A 15,222-nucleotide genomic window follows, 5' to 3' on the forward strand; every position below is an offset into this window, starting at 1 on the left:
ACCCCGTAACCCAAACACAGCTTCTGTGATTACCAGCATCTTGCCAGTCTTATTTTCTCTTTTTCTGCAAACTCGCTTTGATACTTTTAAAACTTTAAAGTGAATCCAAGACATCACATCATTTCATCCCTGATACTTAAGGACTTAATCTTTTCTGAATAAAAGCAGTGGGTTCTCAGCAGCTATCAAGTCCTCATACGTCAGTTCCAGGTGTGCACATTTGACAAATCATTGCACCTAGCCCGTGTGACGGTACCTGTTTCATTATCAGCATTGGGTGTTAGATGTGTAGTTTTGCTAATTGGATTTTTAAAATGGTGTGTTTGTGTTGACTTTTAAACTCTCGGGGGTGTGATGGCTGCTGCGCTGGGCCCTGCCAGGTTCCAACCCAGAGGTCCTCAAACTTTTTAAACAGGGGGCCAGTTCACTGTCCCTCAGACCGTTGGAGGGCCGGACTATAGTTTTAAAAAAAACTGTGAACAAATTCCTATGAACACTGCACATATCTTATTTTGAAGTAAAAAAACAAAACGGGAACAAATACAATATTTGTATTTGCATGTGGCCCGCGGGCCGTAGTTTGAGGACCCCTGTTCCAGCCCTTTCCCAGAGAGCTTGGCCTTAACAAGGCACATCTTCTCCTTACCCTGACCCCCTGTATCCCCTAGGTGAGGCCCTAGGCCTGAACCGGCCTGTGCTGGTCCCTTACAAACTGATCCGGGACAGCCCAGACGCCGTTGAGGTCACAGGCCTGCCTGATGACATCCCTTTCCGGAACCCCAACACATACGACATCCATCGGCTGGAGAAGATCCTGAAGGCCCGGGAGCATGTCCGAATGGTCATCATCAACCAGCTCCAGTGAGTGCCCCAGCCCTGGGGCAGGGTGGGGAGAGTGGCCGAGGGAGAGGGTGCTGCCTGGATCCGGGAGGGGAATCCCCAAGCAGGCCCAGCCAAGACTGGGGAAGGGGAGAGGGAGGTTGAGAGACCCATCATGCACTTGCACAGAATCCAGAATGCGGCTAGCTTAACACTCGAATCTTAAAGCTGAGAAAACCGGTACCCAGATCAGGAAAGGGATGGTGAAAGTCAGTATGAGTCAGCTTGACTCCAGACACAGATATCTTAGCCTGTCCAGGCTGCTGTAACAATACCATAGACCAGGTGGCTTAACAGAAATGTATTTCTCGTAGTTCTGGGGGCTGGGAAGGTGCCTGCAGACTCAGTGTCTGGTGAGGGCCCACTTTCTGGTTTATGGATGACCATCTTCTCCCTTTGTCCTCACATGGTGGAAGGGACAAGGGAGCTCTCTGGGACCTCTTTTTTAAGGTATCCATCCCATTCACCAGGGCTCCACCTTCGTGAACCTTCTAATACCGTCACCTTGGGGACTAGGTTTCAACATTGAATTTGGGGGACACAGATATTTAGTCTATATCACCAGGTGTCCTGATTACAACCCCTTTCTGCTAAAACACAGCCGCAACAGTTATGGGTGTTTGTTTATTTTTAAATTTTTAATTAAATTTGACTTTCTGACTCTATCATTAATTTTTACCCATTTTAATGGTATTTATACAATAACAGTCTTTTCATTACCCAGAGAGATTTTATTTTTATTTTTGTCCATATTTTACCATATCCTATATAACAAATAGGGAATATGCAAATTGACCATCACTGCGCCACAAATATGGCGGCGCTCACAGTGGAGGGGGCGGTTGTCGTAACACAAGATGGCTGCACCCACAGGGGAGGCCAAGTTCCCGTAACGAGCCTTAACGAGCAATCAGCAGGGACCTGAGGCTTTGACCCGACCCCACCCCACCCGCCCCCGTGGGGCTTGACAGGGGACCTCAGGTCATACCCCCTGCCCCGGTGCCAGGCCAGGGGACCTCAGGCCACACCCCTGGCCCCAGTGCCAGGCTTGGGGGACCTCAGGCCACACCCCCCGCCCCAGCTCCAAGACTGGGGACCTGAGGCCCTGTCTCTGCCCCAGTGCTGGGCCGGGGGACCTCAGGCTGCTCCCCTCGCCCCGGGCCTGGGGACCTCAGGTCGCACCCCCCACCCAGTGGGGCTTGACAGGGGACCTGAGACTGTGCCCCCCTCCCGGCGGGGCTTGATGGGGGACCTCAGGCCACGCCCCCTGCCCGGCGGGGCTTGACAGGGGATCTCAGGCCGTGTCCCCCGCCTGGCAAGGATTGATGGGGGACCTCAAGGCATGCCCCCCAACCCGGCCTGGGCTGCAGGACCTCAGGCCACATTCCCCACCCTGGCACCAGGCCAGGGGACCTAAGGCTGCGCCCCCTGCCCAGCGGGACTTGACAAGGGTGGGACCGGCAGGGTCTGGATCTAGCCCAATTGGGGGGAGCCAGCCGTGTCTGGGTCTCGTGTGATTTTGAGGTGCACATGGGTAGGCAGGGACTTGACTCTGCATCCCGTGGTGCACCCCAGACTCTGACAGGGGGAAGAGATTTTCATATACATTTTACTAATTTTCTTTCATCTCTGACACTTCTATTATAGAGAAAGGGCAAATAGCAATTTTAAAATATTTACTCTAATTAATCCCCTTTTAATGTGCACAAGTTTTATGCACCAGGCCACTAGTATCCTTATAATATTTTAAATAGAATAGTTATTTGATTATTTTCAGATTTAAAAACAAATTAGGGTAATCTAAAAAGGTAGAAGTAAAGAAGATACTCCATAACTCTCCTCTTCAGAGTTCACATTGTGGTGTGTTCCATATTTTCCCCTACGCATATTTCCTTTTCAGTTTTAAAAATAAAATAATATTTGTTTTTGTTTTTTTTTAATATATTTTATTGATTTTTTACAGAGAGGAAGGGAGAGAGATAGAGAGTTAGAAACATAGATGAGAGAGAAACATCGATCAGCTGCCTCCAGCACATCTCCTACTGGGGATGTGCCCGCAACCCAGGTACATGCCCTTGACCGGAATCGAACCCGGGACCTTCCAGTCCACAGGCCAACGCTCTATCCACTGAGCCAAACCGGTTTCGGCAAAAATAAAATAATATTTGAATGTGTACAAAAAAATCAAATCATTCAGAAAGGTCTCCAATGAAGAATAGTGGTTTCCATTCTCCCCCACCCCCTGACGTAACCACTGGAAAATATAGGCGATCGTAGGAGAAAATGCCCATCACCCCGCCCCCGCCCCCACAGGCTGACCTCCCCGAGAAAACACCACAGACATGCAGGGGCTTTCCAGCCATGTTTCCCCTTTTTTTTAATACCTCTCAGACATGCTTTTGGAGAAAATGAAACTGAGGTCACACAGTATTTATCTGTAACCTAAATAAAACTTGATGTCTCCTGTCTGGCTGTCGTGGTTGCACTTGAGCGTTATTTGTGTCCATGATAATTCCCTTTAATGACTGTACGATGGGCCATACTGTCTCTACTGATGGACATTTGAGTGGCGTCTAAATTTTTTTTGGTTTATATAAATAATGCTGCAAGTAAAATAAATAAAAAATAAAAGATTTGTAAAATAAATAAATAAATAAAATAATGCTGTAATGAATATCTGTTTACATAAACCGAGGCACACATTTCTGATCACTGGGTCAGACCATACCCTCGCTTTATAGACGGGGGAACCAGGCCCCCAGGGGCCATTTGCCTGACACGGCACTTTAGATAGAGGCCAGACTGGCTGGGTCTTACCTGGCTACGCCCAGCAGCAGTGGTGGCATCTCATCTCACATTATTTATATAAGAGATGTCCAGATTCGGGGCGTATCAGGTGAGAAGGAAAAGAAAAAAACCTCATTTCCTGACTGCCACCTCTTTTCTTTTTCAGACCTTTTGCAGAAATCTGCAATGACGCCAAGGTGCCAGGTAAGTCAGAGGCTGAAGAAGGCACCCTTCTACCTCGCAGGGACCCATCTGTGTACATAGAGCAGGTGGCATGCAACAGGTGGCTGGCCATGGAGAGAAAAGTGTATCCCTCCCACTAAGTACTTCTCCAGGGAACAGTCTTCTGTTTCCTGGGGTCTCTATTTATATCACATCACAGACCCCCAGGCTCTTGGTTTTTCTTTTTCTTTTTTTTTTTTTTTTAATATATTTTATTGGTTTTTCACAGAGAGGAAGGGAGAGAGATAGTCAGAAACATCGATGAGGGAGAAACATCGATCAGCCGCCTCCTGCACATCTCCTATTGGAGATGTGCCCGCAACCCAGGTACATGCCCTTGACCGGAATCGAACCTGGGACCCTTCAGTCCGCAGGCCGATGCTCTATCCACTGAGCCAAACCGGTTTTGGCGTCTTGGTTTTTCTTCACCAGCTGGACAAGCAGTTGCCCTGGGCCCAGCCTCCCCTCACACTGTGTCATTAAGACCCTTCTGGTGGCTGTAGTAGGGTTCTACTCAGTACCCTGTGACTCAGTCAAGCCTCAAGCCCCACTTACGTAGCACACAGTTGCAGATCTTTTTTTATAAGACTTACATCCTCACATCAATTTAATTCAGCAGCAGCAGAACCTGCTGAGGCCTGCTCTGTGCCGGGCTTGGTCCTGGGCCCTTTCACACACCATCTTCTGGAGTCTCGCAGCACATTGCTGTCCCCTTTCAGCTCAGAGAGCTTAGTCAGAGTCCCAGGGTCACACGGGTGGTAAGTGGCAGCCGTGAGATTTAAACTTGGGACTTCTGGCTCGAAACCGGAGCTCTTTTTACACTGGAGCACTGCCTTGTCTCCTGTTACCTGTGAACAGTCATCTGTCAGGTTCGGGTCGTCATGCAGGAAGAGTAGCAATAATATTGATACCAATTCTCCGTTTCTGAGTATTTACTAGAGGCCAGGCACCTCATCTCACAGGACTATCCAAGGAGCCCTTAAGAGTCTTATTTACATTTTACTGGCAAGGAAAGGAAGGTGCAGGGACATTGACTAGGTGTACCGGTTACTAATGCGGATTTTTTTCAATAGATGGAGTTACACATATGTTGATATATATGCGATTTGATAGGTATGGTATTTCGTTGTATTGACAACAAGCTTCAAAACTTCTTATGTCAAATTTTCTGAAGGTGTTGACATCATAGATATTTTTACATTTAAAAATTTTGAATTTTGTGCCAAAAAAAGAGCATTTGCGGAAAGTTTTAATTCATTACTTTATTTTGAAGAAAAGTGCTGCTGAAAATTATCATATACTTCGGGAAGCTTATGGTGAACATGCTCCATCTCAAGATGCTTGGGAACGCTGGTTTAAATGCTTTGAAAGTGATGATTTCAATGTGAAAGACAATGTCCAGGTCAACCGAAAAAGTTTGAAGACCAGCAATTACAAGCATTATTGGATGAAGATGTGTGTCAAACTCAAAAACAACTTGCAGAGAGATTAAATGGTGCTCAGCAAACAATTTCCGATCATTTACAAGCAATGGGAAAGATTTTAAAGGAAGGAAAATGGGTGCCACATCAACTGAACGAAAGCAAATGGAAAACCGAAAAGTCATCAATAAAATGTTGCTTCAACGGCACGAAAGAAAGTCTTTTTTTGCATTGAATTGTGACTGGCGATGAAAAGTGGATTTATTTTGAGAATCCCAAACGCACAAAATCATGGGTTGATCCAGGTCAACCATCAACATCGACTGCAAGGCCAAATCGCTTCGGAAACAAGATAATGCTCTGCGTTTGGTGGGATCAGGAAGGTGTGGTGTAGTATGAGCTTCTAAAACCAGGTGAAACTGTTAATAGTGATCACTACCGACAACAAATAATTAATTTGAACCACACTTGCATCGTGAAACGACCAGAGTGTTCCAGAAGACACGGCAAAGTAACTTTGCTTCATGATGACGCACCATCACACACTTCAAAACCAGTTAAAGACACGTTAGAAGATCTTGCCTGGGAAGTATTAACCCACCCACCATATTCACCAGACCTTGCTCCTTCAGATTACCACTTGTTCCGATCCATGGCACACACACTTTCTGAGCAGCACTTCAAAACGTAAGAAGAAGTGGAAAATTGGGTCTCTGAATGGTCTGCCTCAAAACAAGAAAAGTGCTATTGGGACGGTATCCACAAATTACCTGAAAGATGGGAGAATGTGTAGCTAGCGATGGACATTACTTTGAGTAAAGCACTTTTGATGTTTCTCTTGAAATTACCTTGTTTTCTTTGATTACAAAATCCGCATTATTAACCGGTTAATGGTTGATCCGTATTAGTAACCGGTTAATAGTTAATCCGTATTAGTAACCTGTTAATAATTATTAAAAGTCCCAATAGCACTTTTCTTATTTTGAGGCAGACCATTCAGAGACCCAATTTTCCACTTCTTCTTACGTTTTGAAGTGCTGCTCAGAAAGTGTGTGTGCCATGGATCGGAACAAGTGGTAATCTGAAGGAGCAAGGTCTGGTGAATATGGTGGGTGGGTTAATACTTCCCAGGCAAGATCTTTTAGCGTGTCTTTAACTGGTTTTGAAGTGTGTGATGGTGTGTCATCATGAAGCAAAGTTACTTTGCCGTGTCTTCTGGAACACTCTGGTCGTTTCACGATGCAAGTGTGGTTCAAATTAATTATTTGTTGTCGGTAGTGATCACTATTAACAGTTTCACCTGGTTTTAGAAGCTCATACTACACCACACCTTCCTGATCCCACCAAACGCAGAGCATTATCTTGTTTCCGAAGCGATTTGGCCTTGCAGTCGATGTTGATGGTTGACCTGGATCAACCCATGATTTTGTGCATTTGGGATTCTCAAAATAAATCCACTTTTCATCGCCAGTCACAATTCAATGCAAAAAAAGACTTTCTTTCGTGCCGTTGAAGCAACATTTTATTGATGACTTTTCGGTTTTCCATTTGCTTTCGTTCAGTTGATGTGGCACCCATTTTCCTTCCTTTAAAATCTTTCCCATTGCTTGTAAATGATCGGAAATTGTTTGCTGAGCACCATTTAATCTCTCTGCAAGTTGTTTTTGAGTTTGACACACATCTTCATCCAATAATGCTTGTAATTGCTGGTCTTCAAACTTTTTCGGTTGACCTGGACATTGTCTTTCACATTGAAATCATCACTTTCAAAGCATTTAAACCAGCGTTCCCAAGCATCTTGAGATGGAGCATGTTCACCATAAGCTTCCCGAAGTATATGATAACTTTCAGCAGCACTTTTCTTCAAAATAAAGTAATGAATTAAAACTTTCCGCAAATGCTCTTTTTTTTGGCATGAAATTCAACATTTTTAAGTGTAAAAATATCTATGTTAACACCTTCAGAAAATTTGACATATGAAGTTTTGAAGCTTGTTGTCACAACAAAATAGCATGCATATCAAATCGCATATGTATCAATATATGTGTAACTCCATCGTTTGAAAAAAATCCGCATTAGTAACCGGTACACCTAGTAATGACTCTCCCCAATGCCCACGGGAGGTTGTGCTCTTCACCATGGGATTCTGGGCCCCAGGGGAATTCTGGGAGTTCTGGGGAGGCCTGCCTGGGGGTAAGGACATAGTGTTAGCAAAGGCAGACCGGTAAGCAGGAGCAGGAGGTGGACGAATGGGCTGCAAGGCCTAGTTAGGGAAGGAGGCTGGAGAGATGGGCCTCTGGTGGGTTGGGAGCTTTGAATGCTGAGAAGGGGACTTTAAACCTGAAACAAAGGTCCTCTCCAGAGGGGATGGTAAAGCCAAGACACAGTCTTAGCACCCAGCGTCAGCAACCTTTCCTCCCACAGCCAAAGACAGCAGCATCCCCAAGCGCAAGAGGAAGCGGGTCTCCGAAGGGAACTCGGTCTCCTCTTCCTCCTCGTCTTCCTCTTCCTCGTCCTCCAACCCGGAGTCCGTGGCATCCACCAACCAGATCTCACTCGTGGTAAAGTTGCACAGATCTGGACCTGACCACTCTACTTTCTGGCCTTCGCCCTGCACGCGGGCAGGGCCGTCCACTGTGGGGTGTGGGTTTGGGGTGCGGGGAGGCACTGGACTCTGAGTGGGCTCCACAGCCCGGGGTTGCAGACACAACTGCCTGATCTACCCACAAGGTAGTCCACCCCTCTCATCGGGACCTCACAGTTGCCCGGCAGACAATCACTTTCCCACTGACAAGCCAAGGCTGAGAGAGGAAAAGAGCCCGTCCACTCCCCTGGGCAGTTCCCTAGCAGGATCCCTAGCAGAGGCCCAGTTTTTTGGGCCAGTCAGATACTAAGCTAATCTCTGTACTCACATCTCGAGCTCCAGGCCCAGCACAGCCCTGGGAGATGAGGGTGCTATCCATTGTGGCCTCACTACCGTCAGTGGTGGGTGGAGAACCTCCTGCAAAGCTCTGCCTGCTCTGCGATGTGTCTGGCTTTGGTTTTCTCCCACCCAAGAGGAAAACCTCGTTAGGGGCATACGCTGGAGAGTTCTTTCTGATTTCAAAATATTACCTTTGAAATCCTGAGTCCGAATGGGAAGAATATTGGAACACATTTAGAAAAGAGTTTTGTTTTAGGTGCAATGGACATACGTTATATTAGTTTCAGGTGTACAACATAATGATCCAATATTTGTATATATTGTGAAATGATCACCACAATAAGTAGTTAACAGACATAGTTATAGAATTTTTTTCCTTAGAGATTTCAGGATTTCTTTACCCTTTGACCATGTTTCCCTTCATTCCGTTCCTGGAAAACCCCAGAGTTCAGGCTTTACCTTTCTCACTTCCTGGGTATGTGAGTGCCCACAGAGGGCTACTAGCTCCCCCAGGACAGCTTCTTGGGAGCGTGAGGCCCAGAGGGGGCTGTTTATGGGAGTTCTGAGCCAATCCCTAGCTCCCTCTGGCCCTCATGCCTGGTCCACGCGATCAGTCCCTGAGACACAAGTGGGAACAGGTCAGAAGGCTCCAGCCCAGGTTCCATGGCTACTGATGAACTGTGTGACCTTGGGCGGGCCATGTCTCCTCTCTGGGCCTTCAGCAGCCTCAAAATAAGAGCATCGAGGAAGCCCTTCAGAAAGCGGAGCTAAGGGCTCTGGTGTTCCTCCCACGTCGCCGGGCATCCTAACCGGGACCGTTTGTCCCCCTCTCTCTAGCAATGGCCAATGTACATGGTGGACTATGCCGGCCTGAACCTGCAGCTGCCGGGACCTCTGAATGACTAGACCTCAGTGCTGAATCAGGACCTCACTCAGAAAGACTAAAGGAAATGTAATTTATGTACAAAGTGTATATTCGGATATGTATCAATGCCTTTTAGTTTTTCCAATGATTTTTACACTATATTCCTGCCACCAAGGCCTTTTTAAATAAGTAAAAAAAAAAAATGCCTTTGTGTCTTCTCTTTTGGAATCGCGGCTGCAGCCGTCCCTAGAACGAGGTCAGGAAACCCTGCTCAGATGGCCTGCCAACACCCTCCTTCCTTGCCAAAGTAGTAGTGGTGCCCCTGACCACTGGGCTCTGGTGTCTGGGTACAGACTCCATTTTCCTGCTGCTGTGCCCACCTGACCTCAGGGAGAGGGGCCTTGGAAGGCCAAGTGCCCCACCAGCCCCCAAGCGCACAGTGTGCTAGGGGGCTGTCTTGGCCCCAATAACTCGGGTGAAGAGAAACTTGCCAAGTATGATCATGAAGTGTGGGCTCTCCATGGCTGGAGGGAGGGCATCTTGGAGAAGGGGCTTGGGTTGGGCCTGGAGGGTAGGGTGGGTTTTCTATAGAGTTCAGGGTGTTTGAACAGCAGAATGATGGGTCATATTCGCGTCTCAGGAAGACTGCTTTGATGGCAGATAGAAAGGTGGGAGACGGGGTCAGACTAGAGGCAGAAACACCAGTCCTAGGGCCTGGCATGCTGGGGCTGCTCATTCACTCCTGGTGGGGAAGGTGGGCGTGTGAGCGGAGGGTCCTGATGAGGAAGGGCAGGGTACCTGGGAGCACAGGCAGGGCGACCTCCCTAGTGCAGAATCAGGAAGCAGTCCCTGAAGCTGAGGCTTGAGGAGCACATGAGTTGGCGGGACAACATGGGGAGAGGAGGGCAGATGGTGTTCCAGGAGAGCGCCCATGTGCAAAGGCAGGGAGGACAGACTGAGAACCCCGGCTTTCCAGGAACAGGAAGTCACTGAAGCAGGGGGCTGGAGGAGAGTGGCAGGAGGTGAGATAGAGGTGGGGGCAGGCAGCAGGCTGTGAACACGGTGCTGCACTGAGGGGTGGCCCAGCAGTACACTCTGGGGCCAGGATTCAACCTTTTTCTCCCAGGCTTATGGGGGAAGGGCAGGGAGGCAGAGCTGGGAGTACCAGGGGAGCAGGGGGAGAGCCATGACCAGAACCACATTTTTTAAGGGTCCGCCTTCCTGCAGAGAGGAAAGGTCAGAGGTGAGAGGAGCGGGAAGACCTCATGGGAGGCTCTTCAGTTTTTCCAGCAAGAGCTGGCAGTGGCTTGGCCAGGTGGGAGAATAACCAGGTCAGCCAACAGAACTCGAAGGTCAATTGGTCTGGAGCGCTGGGGTGTGGAGGGGTCAGGGTGACCATAGATCCAGCCAAGATCCAGCAAGAGGCCTAGGACTTGGAGGAACTGGGTTGGAGTCAGCTGAGTACATGATCCAAACAGCCCAGTAGCTTCTGCCAGCCCTCTGGGTCAGCCCAGCCCCGAGCTGGGAGGGAAGGCTTCCCAGCCTTCCGGACTCCGCTTCCTCCCGGAAAGATGATGGAAGAAGCCAGAGACCACAAGCTTGGCACAACCCCCCCCAAACTATTCCTCTTTCCGCCGGGGTCACCACCTCCCTCCCACATCCCAGTGGCTCCGGGCTCGCCAGGGCCCCCACTCCATCCTCAAGCCCAGGTCTTCTCTCTCCAGGATCAGGGGGAGGTCGACCCCCGACACCGACCACCACCCTCAAGGCAGAAACTGCCCATGAAATAAAGGCAGCCCAGCAGCTGACACCTTGCCTTCAACCCGTCCAACCCTGGCGGTCCCTGAATTAAAACCTCCCTGCTTCTCCGACCCCACAGCACCGAGTGCAAATTCTCACCCCGGCGTTCCAGGCTCCCCCTGGTCTGCCCGCTCCCCTGCCCCGCATCCCACGGCCTGTCCCCCGTCTTCCCCACGGCAGTCACCACTCAGTGAGCGGCTGCGGCCTGGGCACCCGCCTCCCGCGGCGTCCTGGGGTTCCCCCCCCTACCCCGCCCCCAACCCTCCCGGCGGGCTGGCGCCTCTCCGTCGTCGTCTAGAGTCTACCGACCCTGGCCGCCTCCGCCCGACGCTCAGATCCGCGGCCAGAGCCGGAAGTGGGTCCCCGCGGGGCGGGGGGGCGGGGAGCTCGGAGGAAGAGCCTTGGACACCGATCCAGGGACGTGGAGTGCAGAGCCCCCCCCCCCCCCACTCCCCACACACACCCACACACACACATTGGTCTCTTTTCACTATGGACGCGTGCAATTAAGCGGGTTGGTGCAGCAAACCTCCTCGCCTTGGGGCCCGGCCTCATTCCATTCACTTAGAAGGGGATCCCCCCACCCGGGTCAGAGCTCTTGAACTGCGTCGGCTTCCCCTCCTGTCCCGGGAGCTCTGGGCTTTGGGGGCGGAGGTGTCCGGGCTTAGGGCAGAGGCTAGAGGACGACTTGGCCGCCGGCCCGCCCGCTTGTTTTGCTCAGCCCGGATCCGATGGGGTCGGCTTCCCGAGTGTTCTCCTCGCAAGCACCCCCTGCTTCCAGCAGAACAGCCAGATGCTGTTTATGCAGCCTCCCCAGAATCTCAGTGTACTGTACTTTTTAAAGGGATTTGATTCAAAGCACTCATTCTTTAATTAAACTTCATTTAGCTGCCATCTGTCTGGGTTCAAAATGGCTTCGTGTTTTGCAACTCTAAATGCGAATTGTTACTGGATTTGTAAACACATCCACACACAAAAATCACAAAACACTTTCAAAAAAGTACTAAATGAGGCATGTGCGGAAGGAGTGTGAGGAGCTGCATCTTAAACATTCTAATTGCTGGGGGAATGTATGCTGGTGGGTACATAATCATTTTATATACAAATCTTTGTATAAAAATCTGGTATCAATGAAAAGATCGAGATTATAGAAAATGCCAGAATTATATCTGACTGAAAACAGTAATAAAGCAATAATCAGCACAGGGACAAAGCCAGGGGGAGGCTCCTGGGGAGGGGGAGGCGGGAGGGAGGGGAGACGATGAAGGGCTGGTAGCTCTCGCTGCACCTGCTCCCATCCCAAAGCCTCCCTCCTGCCCAGGTGCCTCCCTTCTGCAAAAATGAGGTGGGTAATGAAGCCGCAGTGGCTGGAGCTTCATAACAACCCTGTGAGACACCTTTTTATTTTTTTAAAGAGGTCAACATTTTATTCATGATGGTCTATTGCCCCAAATGTGGAGGGCTCCCTCGCTCTCACCTGGCCCAGGCAAAGAAGGAGAAAGAAGAGACAAGATGGAGAGGGATGATAGCCCCTCTTTTAAGCCTCATGTTGTGGTTCAATGAAAGGCACATGCTTTGGGGAAAATGACATTAAGGATTTTTCCGTGGAGAAACGGAGACATGAAGACAGTGAAGGAACAGGACTGGAGGCTGTGGTCTCCGGGCAGACAGCTCTTAGGGTGCAAGCCTGGCTCTTGCTGGCAACGTGCTGGGTGACTGAGGTCTGAGGATACAGACGTGGGAATGCGAAGAAGCGAGGTGTGGAGTGAAGCAGGACTCCAACAATCCCAGACTCTGCATGATTTGGCCCCTGCCCCACGCTTCTCTGGTCTCCTTGTGGGCCGTCTCCACAGCACCGCCTTCCTGTCCCTCGGGGTTGGGGGTCCTTCTTCCATTTCCTCAAACGGCCTTCTTCCCAACGCATATGGCTGCTCCTTCCTCTTTTACTTTCACTGAAATGTCAGTGAATGCCCGCTCCTCCCAGAGACCTTTCCAGAGCACCTAGTCTAAAGTGGATGCTCCACCTCGTGGTTTTCCAATCTCACGTCCTCCTTAAAATGTGTTCTTACTACCATGTGTAATACTGTCTTCTGGGCAGTTGTTTTCTGGCTGTCGGCCTTGCTTCATTTAGCTTTATGATGGCAGGCACGGTGTCTCTGCTCACTGTTACAGCCTAACACCTACCACAGGGGTACGGGAGTCACTCGCTAAATGTGAGCCAGCCACACAGGTGCCTGAATCCGCTACACCTGTGTCCGCAGAGAACAGAAAATCAGTACAGTGGGGCCTTGACTTACGAGTGTCCCGACTAACGAGTTTTTTGAGATACCAGCTGTCTCTCGGCAGATTTTTTGCATGGAGTTGATAGAGTAATTTGAGTTAACGAGCTCCTTAACGAGCTCGGTCTCGGAGCGAATTAAACTCGTAAGTCAAGGCCCCACTGTACTCCCTTAACTGTACATCCTCCTTCCCATGTCTTCCTCTTTCCAGATCTTGCGTTCGCTCTATCCCATCCCCACGAACTGCTTTCAAGGCAGAAGCAAATGCAGTCCAGCAGGACGAGACTTTTTACCTAAAACTCACCTCATAGATATGAGGTGATAGAAATAGCAGTGGGAATGTCATGGGCAGAAATAGAATAGTGGGGACTAACGTTATTATAAGAAATATTAATCATGCTCTGTTCGTTGTGATTGCTCAGTTCTCGTTAGAGAAAGCACATTCGAACCTGGCTGAGCGTTACAGGCCCCGGGACCTGGGAGCTAACCTCAGAATGCAGTCCATTCTCCTCTTCCGAGAACTGCCCATCACCATGGAACGATTAACAACCTTGTTGCTGAAACTATCTTGTCCCTGAGGTTCCTGCCCTTTGTGAGCCCCAGCCCACCCGGTCTGTGACCTGTAGCCATTGTACCTTGCCCACTTCCCCATGCCTGTAAGTCCTACTTTCCCATGTAATCTTTGTCCTTCTACCCATAATAATCAGCTAGTTTATGGAGGGGGAGGGGGAGGTAAGAGCAGATTTCTGGGGATGACCTGCTGCTCTCCCATGCTGCCGGCATTATTAGAAGAAACACTCATACATGATTCAACCTTGTCTCTGCTTAATTGGCTCAAGTAGTGACAGGCAGCCCAGGCCCATTCATTGTCCGGTTTCACAATGATTCAGGACACCTTGCCCCCACCCAGGATCCATGTATAAGGAAACCATGACTGGTGCCTCTGCCTATATTTCCACCATTAAACTTGCTTTCTTTATTTCTGGTTAAGTGTTTGGACTCCAGAAGCTCTAGATTTCAACATCAATGTCCCCGAGACAGCCCACGTAAGATGCAGGAAATGGGACCCAGGATACATTCTAGGTGCTGGAAGAGGCAGAGTAGGCCACTACTGGAGGTACCAAAAACATTCTGTCTTGCTTACACGTTTGCAGTTAATAGTAAAAACAACTGCTGTATACTTAATGTCTACAATGTCACAGCCATTAGGCAAGAGTGTTGTGTGCAATATTAATCCTCAAGCCCTGCAAAGTAAATATTATTTCTTCCATTAACAGATGAAGAATCTGAGGTTCAGAAAGATCAAGGGCCATATCCAAGGTTACACAGCCAGGAAAAATGAAGCGTCAAGCCAGGATTCAAGGCTAGGGCCCCTGACTCAGAGATTCAAGTCACCAAGTCCCTCCCAGAATGGATTCTGCCTGCAACTTCCCTTCCCAGCAGAGATGGAAAAGCAGTGGCAACTTCAGTATGGGGGAGAGTTTCTCTTCTGGTTTCCCCCTTGTTTAAAAAGAGAGGTACATTTAAAAAGAAGAAGAAGAAGCCGAAACCGGTTTGGCTCAGTGGATAGAGCGTCGGCCTGCGGACTGAAAGGTCCCGGGTTCGATTCCAGTCAAGGGCATGTACCTGGGTTGTGGGCACTTCCCCAGTGGGGGATGTGCAGGAGGCAGCTGGTCGGTGTTTCTCTCTCATCGATGTTTCTGGCTCTCTATCCCTCTTCTTTCCTCTCTGTGAAAAATCAATAAAATATATTTTAAAAAAAAAAAGAAGAAGAAGAAGAAAAAACCCTGGCCAGGTAGCTCAGTTGGTTAGAACATCATCCCAATACACCAAGGTTATGGGTTCTATCCCCAGTCGAGGCACATACAAGAATCAGCCAATGTCGGGGTGGGGGGTGTGGGAAGAGATTAACCAAATATCTTACCTCAGGACACAGACAGTAGGGTGGTGAAGGTCTGAGGCAGGGTGGGAACGAGGTGGAGAGGGGCCATGGGGGGAAAGGGAGGACCAAGTGGAGAGGGGACATCTGTAGTACTCTCAACAATA

General features: G+C 49.2%; 1 protein-coding gene across 4 annotated transcripts in view; it reads left to right on the forward strand.

Moving 5' to 3' along the window:
• The window catches only part of GTF2IRD1 (GTF2I repeat domain containing 1), a 110,775-nt gene extending 101,472 nt beyond the window's left edge, over positions 1-9,303 (forward strand). For 3 of the 4 annotated variants that reach the window (XM_036309868.1, XM_036309867.1, XM_036309864.1), the window contains 3 exons: positions 669-861; positions 3,833-3,870; positions 7,734-9,063. In XM_036309868.1, the coding sequence (XP_036165761.1) occupies positions 669-861; positions 3,833-3,870; positions 7,734-7,987 (485 nt within the window). In that variant the 3' untranslated portion in view covers positions 7,988-9,063. The other variant, XM_036309865.1, reaches the window with a different exon arrangement.
• Positions 9,304-15,222: the final 5,919 nt, after the last annotated feature.

The sequence above is a fragment of the Myotis myotis genome, unplaced genomic scaffold (assembly GCF_014108235.1).
Source record: "Myotis myotis isolate mMyoMyo1 unplaced genomic scaffold, mMyoMyo1.p scaffold_m19_p_5, whole genome shotgun sequence".
In the NCBI taxonomy this organism is placed as follows: Eukaryota; Metazoa; Chordata; class Mammalia; order Chiroptera; family Vespertilionidae; genus Myotis; species Myotis myotis.